Genomic DNA, 15,196 nt, shown 5'->3' on the forward strand with positions numbered 1-15,196 from the left:
AAAAAAAAAAAAAAGAGGTAAAGAGTTGAAGATGAATTCTATCATCTTCAAATAGTTTTGCCTCTTCTTTACTTTTTTTTTTGGCTATACGGCATGTGGGATGTGAGCTCCCCGACCAGGGATCAAACCCGTGCCTCCTACATTGGGAGCTCAGAGTCTTAACCAATAGATTGCCAGTGAAGTCCCAGTTTTGCCTATTCTTGAATCTGATGTAAATGGCTTCACATGGTACGTACTTTTGTGTCTGAAATTTGTTGTTGTTGTTGTTCAACATAATGTCCACATTGCTGTATATATCATTAGTCTATTCTTTTTTTAATGCCATGTGGTATTCCATTTTAGAAATATACCACCATTTATTTATTCCCTTGTTGAAAGACATTTGGACTGCTTCCAGTTTTTTTACTATTATGAATATGAATTAAATTGAAGAAAGTGGGGGAAAACCACTAAAGCATTCAGGTATGACCTAAATGAAATTCCTTATGATTATACAGTGGAAGTAAGAAATAGATTTAAGGGACTAGATCTGATAGACAGAGTGCCTGATGAACTATGGAGGTTCGTGACATTGTACAGGAAACAGGGATCAAGACCATCCCCAAGAAAAAATAATGCAAAAAGCAAAAATGACTGTCTGAGGATGCCTTACAAATAGCTGTGAAAAGAAGAGAATCGAAAAGCAAAGGAGAAAAGGAAAGATACAAGCATCTGAATGCAGAGTTCCAAAGAATAGCAAGGAGAGATAAAAAAGCCTTCCTCAGCGATCAATGCCAAGAAATAGAGGAAAACAACAGAATGGGAAAGACTAGAGATCTCTTCAAGAAAACTAGAGATACCAAGGGAACATTTCATCCAAAGATGGGCATAATAAAGGATAGAAATGGTAGGGACCTAACAGAAGCAGAAGATATTAAGAAGAAATGGCAAGAATACACAGAAGAACTGTACAAAAAAGATCTTCATGATCCAGATAATCACGATAGTGTGATCACTCACCTAGAGCCAGACATCCTGGAATGTGAAGTCAAGTGGTCCTTAGAAAGCATCACTACAAACAAAGCTAGTGGAGGTGATGGAATTCCAGTGGAGCTATTCCAAATCCTGAAAGATGATGCTGTGAAAGTGCTGCACTCAATATGCCAGCAAATTTGGAAAACTCAGCAGTGGCCACAGGACTGGAAAAGGTCAGTTTTCATTCCAATCCCAAAGAAAGGCAATGCCAAAGAATGCTCAAACTACTGCACAATTGCACTCATCTCACATGCTAGCAACGTAATGCTCAATATTCTCCAAGCCAGGCTTCAGCAATACGTGAACCGTGAACTTCCTGATGTTCAAGCTGGTTTTAGAAAAGGCAGAGGGACCAGAGATCAAATTGCCAACATCTGCTGGATCATGGAAAAAGCAAGAGAGTTCCAGAAAAACATCTATTTCTGCTTTACTGACTATGCCAAAGCCTTTGACTCTGTGGATCACAATAAACTGTGGAAAATTCTGAAAGAGATGGGAACACCAGACCACCTGACCTGCCTCTTGAGAAACCTATATGCAGGTCAGTAAGCAACAGTTAGAACTGCACATGGAATAACAGACTGGTTCCAAACAGGAAAAGGAGGACGTCAAGGCTGTATGTCACCCTGCTTATTTAACTTATATGCAGAGTACATCATGAGAAATGCTGGGCTGGAAGAAGCACAAGCTGGAATCAAGACAGCGGGGAGAAATATCAATAACCTCAGATATGCAGATGATACCACCCTTAGAGCAGAAAGTGAAGAAGAACTAAAGAGCCTCTTAATGAAAGTGAAAGAGGAGAGTGAAAACGTTGGCTTAAAGCTCCACATTCAGAAAACTAAGATCATGGCAAATGGTCCATTACTTCCTGGCAAATAGATGGGGAAACAGTGGCTGACTTTATTTTTTGGGGCTCCAAAATCACTGCAGATGGTGATTGCAGCCATGAAATTAAAAGACACTTACTCCTTGGAAGGAAAGTTATGACCAACCTAGACAGCATATTAAAAAGCAGAGACATTATTTTGTCAACAAAGGTCCGTCTAGTCAAAGCTATGGTTTTTCCAGTGGGCATGTATGGATGTGAGAGTTGGACTGTGAAGAAGGCTGGGCCCTGAAGAATTGATGCTTTTGAACTGTGGTGTTGGAGAAGACTCTTGAGAGTCCCTTGGACTGCAAGGAGATCCAACCAGTCCATCCTAAAGGAAATCAGTCCTGGGTGTTCACTGGAAGGACTGATGTTGAAGCTGAAACTCCAATACTTTGGCCACCTGATGCGAAGAGCTGACTCCTTTGAAAAGACCCTGATGCTGGGGAAGATTGAGGGCAGGAGGAGAAGGGACGACAGAGGATGAGATGGTTGGATGGCATCACCGACTCAATGGACATGAGTTTGGGTGAACTCCAGGAGTTGATGATGGACAGGGAGGCCTGGTGTGCTGCGGTTCAGGGGTCGCAAAGAGTCGGACACGACTGAGTGACTGAACTGAACGGAACTGATGAATACAACTGCTATGAACATCCTTATATACTTCTTTTGGTGGACATATGCACTAATTTCTCTTCCATACAGACTTAGAAGTGGAGTTGCTGGGTCAGAGAATAGGTGTAATTTATATAAATCCTCTAAACAATGAACATTTATTTAAACATAATCAATCCTTCTGTATCACACTGTGTTTATACAACTATCACATCAAAACATCATCTACCAATTAAGTTTTAGATGACTCTTGGTAAACAGCTTTACCTTCTCCTTAAGCGGTGGGGAGCAGGGGCTAGAGGCAGGACTGTCAGGTGGGGATGAGTCTACCTCCACTGGCTCTTCTTCTTTGATTTTGATGTCTGGTGTAGAAGGCAGAGACATGTCAAGGGGCCCAGAAGCAGCCTGTTAAAAGAGAGAAATGAGCACAGTTCAATCCCATGATTCCCTTCAGGTTTAATCTATATCTTCCCAGTTAAAAGATGAGTGAATATACTTCTAAGAAGTTCAATCCTTGGTCAAAGCACCAAACTGAAAGTCAAAGAAATGTGGAACCCAGGTTTTACACACAACTGTGGCCAAATCGTTTAACTTCTCAGGGCTTCTGTTTCCCAACTATAAAATGAAGTTATTTACACCTGCCTCACCATGGATGAACACTGATAAAGATTCTGAAAGGAGGGGAAAAAAACCTTTAAATGCCTATGAAGACCCTGAAAGGAGAAAATAAAAAAAAGATGTCATTTATCCATCACATTCTATGATTATTTTTTAGGAAAGCACAACGATTTCTGAATCCAGTGCGTTCCTATTCTCAACCAGCTCCACTGGCTACTAGAGAGCTGTGAACACTTTTTCTGCCAATCAGAATGACTAGGTTACCCAATTATCAAAAGCAAACAAAAAAAAGTTGGCTATTAAAGTACTGTCAATGAAAGAGGAAATATCTTTTCTGGGGAACTCTCCATGCTTGATGGTGTTCTCACCCCCAAATCTGATGCTAGACGCTAGAAGCTAGGAAGATAGGGTTTTGGGGTAACAAAGAAAGGAAAGGCTGATCATTTGATCAGTCAAAGAAACTAGAACTTGGGACTAGGGGCAGGACTGGAGAAAACTAGAAGGGAAAGAGTACTCTTCTGGCAGTGGTGCAATCACCTCACAGAACTGGGGAGCCATAAGTGGCTTTGAAGAGAACAATAAACCATCTAAGATGACCCTGATACTGCACAACAGGGAGGCTGGCATTGCAGTTCAGTTTCATGACAAAGTGGATTCTTGGTTCTATTCTTCCCACATCCTAGGCTTCTTGGTGAAAGAGGAGCTTGTTTTTAATTTATCCCTTGCTATTTTAATCACTAGAAATCCTGGTATTTGAGTGAATTGAAGATAATCTGGTATCTACTACATTAGAGAAGGTGGTAATGGTTCTTTCTCTCCAATCTGATAAGGATGAGCAACAGCAAAGATGGTTTCAATTTCTGCCCTCATTTTTTTCTACACAGATGTCAGGTCCAAGTGGGCTAATTCTTGGATCCCTGAAGTCAGAGGGTGGTGGGAAGGAGAGGCCTCTTAAGTAAATACAACCACAAGTTTAAAATCTCCTAGAGGCATCTCCTAGAAAAGTTGTGGTTCAGAGAAGTTTGGGGCTCATAAAACACTCCTGGAGATAATTTTCCACTGAGCCTATGCTTCTCATCAAGAAGAGGTGAAGACCACTCCTGACCAAGCAGGGAGAAACACCAAGAGATGCCCAGTGAGTAAAGGCATGACTGACTGTGTCAACTGAGCTAAAAGGGCAGTGGAAAAGACTTGGAGCCTTTAAAAGGAGGCTAATTTTCTTGAATTTCCCTATAATGAGTTTGGTTTAAAATCCTTCACAACCTGGTGGAAACAATTTGACTGATTTCTTTGGGGCGAGGAAGAAATGACAGGGGGGATAAAGTAGAGAAACTGTAAAATAAAATTATACCACATAGATTGTAAGCAAGTGACTGATAAAAAGAATGACGAACAGACCACCGCAAGTTCTGCCATTTGAAAGGAGAACTACAAATATATGCCACTGAGTTTCCCCCCACTTTCTTTTAATATGTGGGAGATAACAGGAAATGAAGATGACAGAAAGCTATAGAACTTGGAAGGACCCCCAGTGATAGGAACACTTCATTCTTATAATTTAAGATGGATGGAAAAATTGTGCACAAACTCTTTTGATTTACCTGCTGATAGCTTATAGTGAATGGTGTTGGATTTGTGGCCTTGAGAGGAGAGAATTTCGGTCTGGGGCCAGAGACAAGGCTTGATCACTCAGAGTTTTGTGTAGCAGAAGTTTTATTACAGTGAAAAGAGACAGCTTCTGACATAGACATCAGAAGTGGGCAATGAGTGCCCCAATCACTAGTTCAGGTGGGGCTTTATATACTTTTTCAGTTGGTACCATCAATAGATCAAAAGAGTATCTTAAGGTTGTAAAGGTCTTATCAGACCCACTGGGACAACATAATCTTAAAATAATAGGATTAGTCAGAAGGTTTCTATTAATGGGAAGCATGTCTCCAAGTAAGATACATTGTTGCTGCTGCTAAGTCAATTCAGTCCAGTCAACTCTGTGCGACCCCATAGAGGGCAGCCCACCAGGCTCCCCCATCCCTGGGATTCTCCAGGCAAGAACACTGGAGTGGGTTGCCATTTCCTCCTCCGAGATACATTGTTGTTATATAATAATTATATACTATATACAGAGCTTAAGGAAAAACACACCATTGAGCAAGATGTGCTGTTCTGTTGTGTAATCCTTAGCTCTGGACTTAAAAGTTGGTCTCAGTAGAAACAGATTGTTGCCATAACAACTCAGAGCTTTCCAAGGGCCCTGGTCTCCTTATCAACATACCTAAGAATAAGCTCTCTCACTGCTATCTCCCTCTTAGAGGGGAAGAGTCCTCCCTGGAAATTTTTTCTTAAGTCTTGGCTTTCCTGTATTCTGGTAAGATTCCATGCCTCACTGCACCCTGCAATTATGGGAGGTACACGTGTTAATGTGTATGTTCTGAGATAGAGATACTGGAATTTTTTCTGAATTATTATGGAAAAGATACCTGATTTTAAGTAGTGACTAATAACCCAGAATTATAATTCTAAAATAAACTTTAACTTTTTCTTTTGCCCCCAAACCCCTTATTCCATGGGAACTATTTTTCTTTGACTCTGCTTCTTGAACTATTTCCTCTGATCTTCCAAACTAAAGGATTCTCTAGGGATCTTGAATATAAAGGTTAAAATCAGGATCACAGCATCTCAGAATCTGAAGTGATTCCAGTATTTTAATCCTCTCCACAATATCTATCCTAAGAGACCTCCATATAATTGGACATACCTTGTGATAGCTTCCTATCCTGATCCTATTTCTACTTCTAGGCCACAGAGAGTAAGTTTAACCCCTCTCTTACACAAAAACTCTTCAACTATTTGAAGACTGCAATTTTGTTTCAATAAAATTTCTTTTCACACTTCCCTGGTGGTTCAGGGGTTAAGACTCCACATTCCCACTGCAGGGGGCATGGGTTTGATTCTTGGTTGGTGAACTAAGATCCCAATGCCACTGCTGCTGCTGCAGCTAAGTTGCTTCAGTCGTGTCCGACTCTGTGCGACCCCATAGACGGCAGCCCACCAGGCTCCCCCATCCCTGGGATTCTCCAGGCAAGAACACTGGAGTGGGTTGCCATTTCCTTCTCCAATGCATGAAAGTGGAAAGTGAAGGTGAAGTCACTCAGTCGTGTCCGACTTTTAGTGACCCCATGGACTGCAGCCCACCAGGCTCCTCCGTCCATGGGATTTTCCAGCCGAGAGTACTGGATGGGTTGCCATTGCCTTCTCCCCCAATGGCACTGGGTGTGGCCAAATCAAAATAAGAAAATAAAACAGGAGACAAGTATGATCCTTTCTATGCAATAAAATGTGTATGCAGGAAAAAAAAAAAAAAAGCGGTTTCTTTAAATCTTCCCAAAGTGACCTAATTTCTGATTCTTTCACCATCCTGGCTGATCTCCTTTGAAAGGCTTTTAAGAACATCCTTCCTTAAGCTTAATGTCTTGACTATTACTACAGAGTTACTCGGAGGTAGGAGTTACATACACTGAAACAAAGAAGAGTCAAAATTCAGTAAATGTCTACTGATTGGCTGACTGAATAAAACAATCCAAGTGAGAAGTCTGATTAGCGCAGAAAAGAGTGGGATTTGGCAAAAAAAAAAAAAAAACCCATTATATAACAAAATTTGAGTAACATATCCAGAACAAAAATAGTTTAAAAAATAGATTACTGAACAACGTCCACTAGAAGGGCAAGGAAACTGGTTTTTGATGAAGACCCAACACTTGTGCTTATCCATCACCTGGACGCCCTAAAGACTTGAATGGCTGACAAGGATAAGTGAGTATTATCTGGTTCTATAGAACCAAGCCCATAATTTGTTGCTTTAACCAATTATGCAAATTATCCCAGGGCACAGTGCAAGTTGCCTAGATCTGAACACCACCAGTTTTTTAGCAAAAGTCCCGCCTCTTGCCTTTTTTTCATCTTCATCTGCAGCTTTTTTGAATTCATGTTCAAAGGAGTTAGCTAGTTCATTGAAGAGTCCCACCTCTTCACAGTTCTTCAGGAATCGAGTTGGAGTAGGAGTTTGATCTGTAGACATGAAAAGAAAAGGAACCTTTATTTTAGTTTTGATCTGAGATTAAAACTAGAGAGCACATCAAGAACACATTTTTATTCTTCTGTTTGGAAAGAATCTCTATGTTTAGGCAGATTTGCTTTTATGGAGCACTAGTCAGTAAAGACTGGTGTTAGGCCACCAGAGGGTGTCTGTGCTGTGTTGCCTCAAGGCCAGCAGAGGGACGACAGAACAATGTTTCGTTGTGTGGCTATCTATATGTAACCACCTTTCTCTCAGAGGCTGGTTTCAGCTCCCTCACCCCCAAAACAAAACAAAAACTGCCCACCCAGGTGGAGTCTGTGAAACTTTTAGGTGGGAAAATCAAGTACAGTTAAGTGACATTTTCTCTTTACACTTATTCTCTGCTAGGTCTGAAGTGAGTAGGTGTAAGCAGATGGACACTAAAATCTGATGAGGAGAAGAGACTGAGGATCAGATGGCTGAGTCTACTTGCTAAAGCTACCAAGTAAGAAATGGTGCCTTGTTTTTCAGCTGTCACTAAGGTAAGAGTCTGTTACCTTCTTGAAGGCATTCCAGGCACATCTAGGGGCTGGGGAACAAGATAGCAAGATCGTGGGCTAGAAAAGGAAACTGCAAACAATAGACCTCACTGCATGGAGACCTGGGACCAAGAGCAAATTCCGGAAACCAGGATATTTGGATTTAGATTTGCCAGCCAAAATATCCTCTCAGAGGCTGCACAAATCTTTCCTCAGCCCGCTGCCTCTGCCCTTGGGAAGAAGGAGGCTCTGGGTAACCCACGGGAACTTTTCAAGCAACTTGAATTTTAGATTTGAGCTTCTCTCTCCCCATCCTGTTTTTCTAGTTTTCCTCTCTTGCATGCTAAGTTGCTTCGGTCGTGGCTGACTCTTGGTGATCCTATGGACTGTAGCCCACCAGGCTCCTCTGTCTATGGGATTCTCAAGGCAAGAATACTGAAGTGGGTTGCCATGCCCTTCTCTGGGGAATCTTCCTGACCCAGGAATTGAACCCATATTTCTTATATCCCCTGCGATGACAGGTTCTTTACCACTAGTGCCACCTGGGAAGCCCCTTTTCTCTCTTAGGTCAGTTGTATCTTGTTCTCTGGTCCTAACTCAATTATGACGGTTTTCCTTGCACTGCTAATCACCTTGGGGATTCATTTCCTATTCCAAACCACTAAACCGAATGATAGGGATAGAATGATGTTTAAACAATATTTTAAGGAGTGAGACCTGGGGCTAAAATCACTCCTCCTAGCATGATCAATTGGGAATAGTCCAGTGGGATTTTCCATGGAAACAACGTAACTTTTTTTTTTTTTTAATTTAAACAAAACTTCTTCTGAATCAGAGTGTTTGGAAAACTTACCACTAACCTCCCAAAATAGTTTTAAAAGGTTCTCTGGCAGCTTTGGTTGGCCAACGATAAAGCCACTTTCCCTCCATCCCCGGGTGAGTGGAGGTAATATTCCCTTATGCATAGAGAGTACTTCAGTAAGGGCACATTAAAAAATCACAACTCAAGTGGAACAGGACGGGGCAGCTAAGGGCATGGTTACAGCAGAAGAGGGCCTTTTGGATCTCTGATCTGAGGCTCATATAAACTTTTTCCATTCTTGAACAGCCAGCCAGAAAATGTATATAAGAAAACCCTTAGCTTGCTCTGATGATTCCAGAGAAATCAACAGGTGTTTATTGAATGCTTTCTGTGTTTTGCTGCTGTATGTATAAACTGTGTGTACATTTGGGGGAGGGGGAGAGGGAGAGATAGACGTATAGGAGTTTGGGCCAAAAAGAAGTATGGTTCTTGCCATAGAGAACTAAGAGGATGTTTTATAGTTGAAGAAATAAAATTAATTTATATAGAGAGTATCACAGTATACAAAAGATATGTGCCATGTATGGCACAGAATAAAACTGTTACAGAAATAAAGACAAATTAATGGCGGAGCAATTAAGAAAGATTTCAAGAACTGGGACTTGAGCTGGGCCTTAAAGAATGGCTTCAGAGGGTAGATGAGAGAGAAAGATTAGTAGGCTAAGAGGAGTCAGGCAGGTGAAGGCACAGAGAGAAGCAGGTATGGCACCAATATATAGATGAGGAGAAAAAGGTATGTGCAGGTCAAAAGACAGTCATGTTAGGGACATAAGTTGCATTTAAAGATGGGTAAATACCGCAGGGCAAGGTTATAGAAAGCTTGAAAACCCAAATAAAAATAGCCTTAAAGTAAGAGAAAATAGGAAGATAATGACAGATTTTGAGCAGAGGACAAGAATTTCAGTAAGTCTGGCTTTTCAACAGAATGCAAGATGGATTAGAATGAGAGACCAGTCAAGGAGGCCAGCTAGAAGACTATGGAGGGATTCAAGCACACTGATGGTGGATGGCAGGAAGCACAGAAAGGAACACAACAGTCAGAAGTGAAGAAAGAATAAAACGATACAAGATTGTGAGAATATTGATATCACTGAATATCAAAGCGGAGGAGCTGGTTTTGAGGACAAGGAATTCCTTAACTGACAGTCACTGACACGAATATCTGAAAACAGAAAGATAGCCAAGTAAGTGTTCAGTAGGGGCTGAAATACATGTGAGGTACCAGGTCTTAATTTGGAGATATGAGAATCACCAGACTAGATAGGAGAGCTGAAATGGGCAGTGGGATGAATGCCCTGAAACAGAAGGCAAAGAATAACAGGAAAACAGTTTATCTCTTTGGGACTGTCCTGTGTCATTTTCTCTCCCCACTCATGGAGGGTGGCATAGGCATTTCCACACATTTGGAATAACCTCTCCAGCTTGATAACTCTGCCCCAAATTTGGTGTGTGTGTTCAGTCATTAAGTTGTGTCCAACTCTTTGCAACCCCATGGACTGTAGCATGCTGGGCTTCCTTGTCCTTCACTATCTCTTGGAGTTTGTCAAATTCATGTCCATTGAGTTGGTGATGCCATCCAACCATCTCATCCTCTGTCGCCCCCTTCTCCTCCTGCCCTCAATCTTTCCCAGCATCAGGGTCTTATTTTCCAATGAGTCGGTTCTTTGTACCAGGTAGCCAAAGTTTTGGACCTTCAGCTTCACCATCAGCCCTTCCAATGAATATTCAGGGTTGATGTCCTTGAGGATTGACTGGTTTGATCTCCTTGCTGTCCAAGGGACTTTCAAGAGCCTCAAATTTACCTGTTGCATAAACTTCTTCGATCAATTTCACTTAATAATAATTCTCTGAGTACTGATGCTGTTTGTATTATTCACTTATACTTGACTTAAAAATACTAAAATTTTTTCCATATATACATGCCCCAACAATAAATTTAAGTATGTGTTGCCTACATACATGTTTATGCCCTCTCCACTCTTCCAAGGAACTTCCCCAGGCTTTCTTAAGGATCACTAATGACAATGTCCCCAACTTAAGTCTTTTTCCAGGAATTACAATCCACAAGCTCCCAGCAAAGTGCCTGGTACACACAGTAGATATTCAACAAATAATAAGGTACAGGAGATCTGTAGGGCAAGCCCCTTCCTTCATGTACAGAACTATGGGAGGAGGTTCTCTCTTTTCTCCTCTGTGTCTCAAGCAGCACTTTGGCTGGTAGTACTTAGAGAGACTGGGCTTTCCAGGTGATGCAGAGGTAAATAATCCACCTGCCAATGTAGGAGATGTGGGTTTGATCCCCACGTTGGGAAGATCCCCTGGAGGTGGAAATGGCAATCCACTCCAGTATTCTTGCCTGGAAAATTCCATGGACAGAGGAGTCTGGCGGGCTACAGTCCATGCGGTTGCAGAGTCAGACATGACTGAACACATGCACACTTAGAGAAATTGTGCCTTACCTGAATTATTAACTGATACTATACAATAATCATCATTAAATTCTCCACTGGTTAAACATGGAGGTAAGCTTGCTTAACTCAGGCTAAATCAGAACCCCTTGTGGTAACAAAAGAAAGAGCCCACTTTGTCTGCCTGTCTAGCTGAAAACAGCATGAGAGAACTGCTGCAGTGTTTGAGAGGAGTTGCTAAGAATGCTCCCTTGAGAATGGCACAGGCAAGCAAAACAGTATCTAGAGCAACCGGTGAGAGGTTCCAGTCGCCCAACTGCCCTAGAAAAGCCCACTGTTTGCCCTCAGTGGTCATAAGGGAAGTTGAATTTACGAACCGACAACCTGCCTGCTTGGGGGGAAACTGACACCCAGTGGAAGAGAAGCAGCCAGGCCAGGCCAACTTCCTTGCTCTCTTTTGTTCACCCCTTTGCTGTGGGTAGGGAAAAATGTCAAAGGCATCTTTTGTCTGCAAATCTTCCAAACTCTTAATAAAAAGGCGGCAAGGAGGGAATAGACTGAAAACAGCTAAGACAAAAACCTCAACACACCCACCTCAAAAACCGCAGAACCCAATCTTGTATTAAAAACTGAGAGAGTGGAGGGCACAATAGAAACTTGGGAGCTTTTATTGTTCCTTTCTCCTGATTAAATGCAGATCACATAAGGGCTCTTAATGGGAGAAGGGGAGTACAGCTCCCGGTACATCTGGTCCCTGGTATTAATCTTAACTGTCTGGTGATATCAAGGCACGTGGCTTCTGGGGCAGCAAATACCTGCGATGATGACTGAGTCAGTTCGGGCTGGGCCAAATTTCAATGTCATCTCATGCTTGTGTTTATGAACTGCCAGGTGGTCCTCGTTTGTAAATCTCTGAAACGAAACAGAAACAGAGATGTGAAAAAAAAAGAAGTGACTCAGTGCCCTTTTAAAAATGTCCTACCAAACATCCTACAGTAAGGTTGGTCCCTGGAAAGAGGGACTGGAGAGGGAATGGGAAGGAAGAAAAAAATGGAAATGATGGAAAAGGAGAGGAGATGGATTCAAAAAGAGAAAATAGGAAAGGAGAAAATGAAGCACTAGAAATCTGGAGGAGAGGGGAAGGGGAAGACCGTAGCACCAACTGCTCTGTATTACCAGGTCCAAATGAGAGAAATGGACAGATTGTTGGTGAAGTGGGATCCAGGCAGGAGGTTCCAAATGAAAAAAACATTAAGGCTAGCTCGTAGCAAGCAAGGGAAAAATAATGTTTAATAATGATAATAAAGAAAGGAGAAGGGAAAGGCTGGGTACTGGTTGGTCATCACGAAAATATAGGAAATTCAGAATGAAGATCTCCATGGTAGGGCTGAACTGGACTATTTATGAGGGGCCTAACAGAGAGATAAATTATGCAGGATTAGGAGAACCATTTAACTTCCTGGCCTCTACAGTGCTGCAGCAGGCGCCTGCCCAGCTATTTGGCTGAGGGTTTTAATGAGCCAGGATGGAGCTGTAGAGGACAGAGGCCCATTGGCCAGAAGTAATGGCACACACCAGCCCCATCGGCCAAATGCTGTCTCCCTTCATCGGGCAGCCCGCCTGGGCTCCATCAGCCATAAAGGGGGCCAGTGCAATGCTGTTGACTACATAATGGTAGAATAAAAATGCAAGCAAAAAAAAAAAAATTTTTTTTTTTAGGGTAGGGGGAAGCCTGTAGGCAGGATGAGGAAAGAGAAAAAGGAGATGGTATGGAAATTTTATTTATTTAGGGGTTTGGTGAAAGGACAATGAAAATGTGAGGCTAGGTCTGCCTCAGTTTATGACTAAGTGAGACAGGGTTATTGGACAGTAATTTATGCTCCCCCCCTTTCTTTAGAAGGGGGTGATGAATAGAACAGATGAACAGCAGTAATTCAAAAGAATGATACCCTCAAAATTCCCTTTGAGGCTGCCTGGCCATGTTCCTTCATTAAAACATGCCTGCAACGCAGTAACAGCTTGGATGCCGCAGTTTTCCACAGCTCTTTCACTAGCCAGGCTCTGAAACATGGTTCTATTCGTCTTTTTGTTTCTAAAAATAATGATTGGTTAGTCCTCTTTTTTCACTCTCATTAGATAGATACACATTTCCCACCAAAACTCGTCCTTTGGCTCTCTATCCACAGCTCTTCTTGACTTCAAACCAGTCAGGAGTTGGCTCCATCCTAGCACCTATCTAGGCAAGAAAGCAAAACTGAACTTTTAAAATTTCTTTATTTTACCTAAAAGTAGCTTTCCCCACATTTTCTCTAAGCTCTATCATAACTGAAGCTTAAGACCTAAAATCCTTCCAGGCTAGGCCTACAAGCCTGAAGGGTAAAGGGAATTTTCAATTAAACATATTAAGAATCAAGAAGTAAAAGAATCAAAAGAAGACTGCCTTCGTTGTTTCCAATGGATCCTGGACAAAACTGAATAGAGTGTGTGCATATTTAGCCAATAACTTTAGTTTTCTCCATTGTTGGCTAACTTTAGGCAACGTAGACATTGATTATTATCATAAGCATCAACTTTTTCAGTCACAGATTTTTCCCTAAGGAAAGGATGGAGAGAGTGGGAAAGGGGGGAATAGTTTTTTAACCATGAGTATGACATTTCTAGGTTAAACAAATCAGTGCAGAGGGTTTGGGATTGCTGGGTATTTGGTAAAAGGAAATGAGCAGAACTAGTCTACGAAAGAGGAAAAACAATCACTTTACAGGGACAGGAAGGGTAGCGGATTAGGGTATATGTTTTCAAAATGTACTGGTGATGTTATGACAATCTTTTTTCAAAAATACATTTATAGGTACTTCAAGGAAATTTTCTGTAGGTAGTTTAAAAAATGTGGCACAATGTTCTAGAATACACAAGGATGACTTTCAAGCAAAAAGTCCTTTTCTACTATCAGAAGTCTAGCTTGGAGAAAGATTTTAAATCTCCAGGCTTTGCTCTAGTTAGGATCATTTAGTATTTTAAAAGGCAACTCCCCTTCTTGTTACAACTTTTCTGCATAGTTGTGATCTGTTTGTTCTCTAGTTCTTGTTCCTCTCTGCTACACAACCCCACTCCCTTCACATCACCCTATTCCCCTTTCAGCGGTTTATTTTTTCCAAACCAATAGCTGGTGTCTGAAGAGAACTGAACATGACTAAAGGGATCTCCCACCCATCAGCATCTCATAGGGTTTTGAAAACTGTGATCATAGGAAAAAATTTACATTTTCATTTTCACTAAACTCTGAAATTTAGCATTCCTAATTCATCATAGAAATTGCACATATTCTCATATTACATTACAGTTATTATAAGTATCTCAGAATAGCCTTTCTACTCATCACTATTTCAAAATTATGATAGTCACCAGACCTACCACTAGAACTTACAGACAGTATTATGCGTAAAAAAGCACATGTATTATCAAATATTTTAAAATTATTTTGATAACTGTATATAAAAATAATCACTTTGTTTGTAATCCTATGTCTTTTATTTTACTGATTTAAAAATATTATTCTGAGGAGGGGTTCATAGGCTTCATCAAACTGCCACTGTGGGTTACGACACTACAAAAACTAAGAATCCTTCTGAACTAAATCATAGTATGCTTCAGAGGAGGAGTGAAAATGGCAGGAGGAGGAGCTTAAGAAGCAGGGCACTGGCATGGTTTGGCTCCAGTCACCTCTCCCTGCCAGAGTAAGAAAGAGAATAAAAGTTTACTAAAGTTTTTTTTTTTTAGTGAGAGAGTGTTGAGGTTTTTAAAATTTCCAGTTGTGTTGGTGTTTGTTGCTGCACACGGGCTTTCTCTAGTTGCGGAGGGTAGGGGCTACTCTCTAGCTGTGGAGCACAGGCCTCAGGCACACGCGTGTCAGTAGTTGTGGCCCAGGGGTTCGTTAGAGATATGGCTTGAGGGTCCCAGAGCACCAGCTCAGCAGCTGTCATGCGGGGGCTTAGTTGCTCCATGACATGTGGCATTTTCCCGGACCAGGGATTGAACCCATGTTCCCGGCATTGGCAGGTATATTCCTGTTCGCTGCACCACCAGGGAAGTCCTAACAATAAAGTTTTTTTTTTTTTTAATCAAAGCGAATGTCAATTTGGCTATTATTTTCATTGTTCCTTATATTCTCTCTTGTTATATTTAAGAGTTAACTCAAGAATTTTCTGTGAAGTGAAG

The 15,196-nt window shown here is 41.5% G+C and overlaps 1 protein-coding gene across 3 annotated transcripts in view; it reads right to left on the bottom strand.

The window, feature by feature from the left end:
• ATF7 (activating transcription factor 7) overlaps positions 1 to 15,196 on the bottom strand; it is a 95,599-nt gene that overhangs the window by 18,495 nt on the left and 61,908 nt on the right. For all 3 annotated transcript variants that reach the window (XM_010857948.1, XM_010857947.1, XM_010857949.1), the window contains exons 3-5: positions 11,797 to 11,893; positions 7,065 to 7,183; positions 2,768 to 2,905 (exon numbers count right to left, since the gene is read on the bottom strand). In XM_010857948.1, the coding sequence (XP_010856250.1) occupies positions 2,768 to 2,905; positions 7,065 to 7,183; positions 11,797 to 11,893 (354 nt within the window). The remainder of the gene's footprint in view (positions 1 to 2,767; positions 2,906 to 7,064; positions 7,184 to 11,796; positions 11,894 to 15,196) is intronic.

This window comes from Bison bison, unplaced genomic scaffold (assembly GCF_000754665.1).
Source record: "Bison bison bison isolate TAMUID 2011002044 unplaced genomic scaffold, Bison_UMD1.0 scf7180017864383, whole genome shotgun sequence".
Taxonomy (NCBI): Eukaryota; Metazoa; Chordata; class Mammalia; order Artiodactyla; family Bovidae; genus Bison; species Bison bison.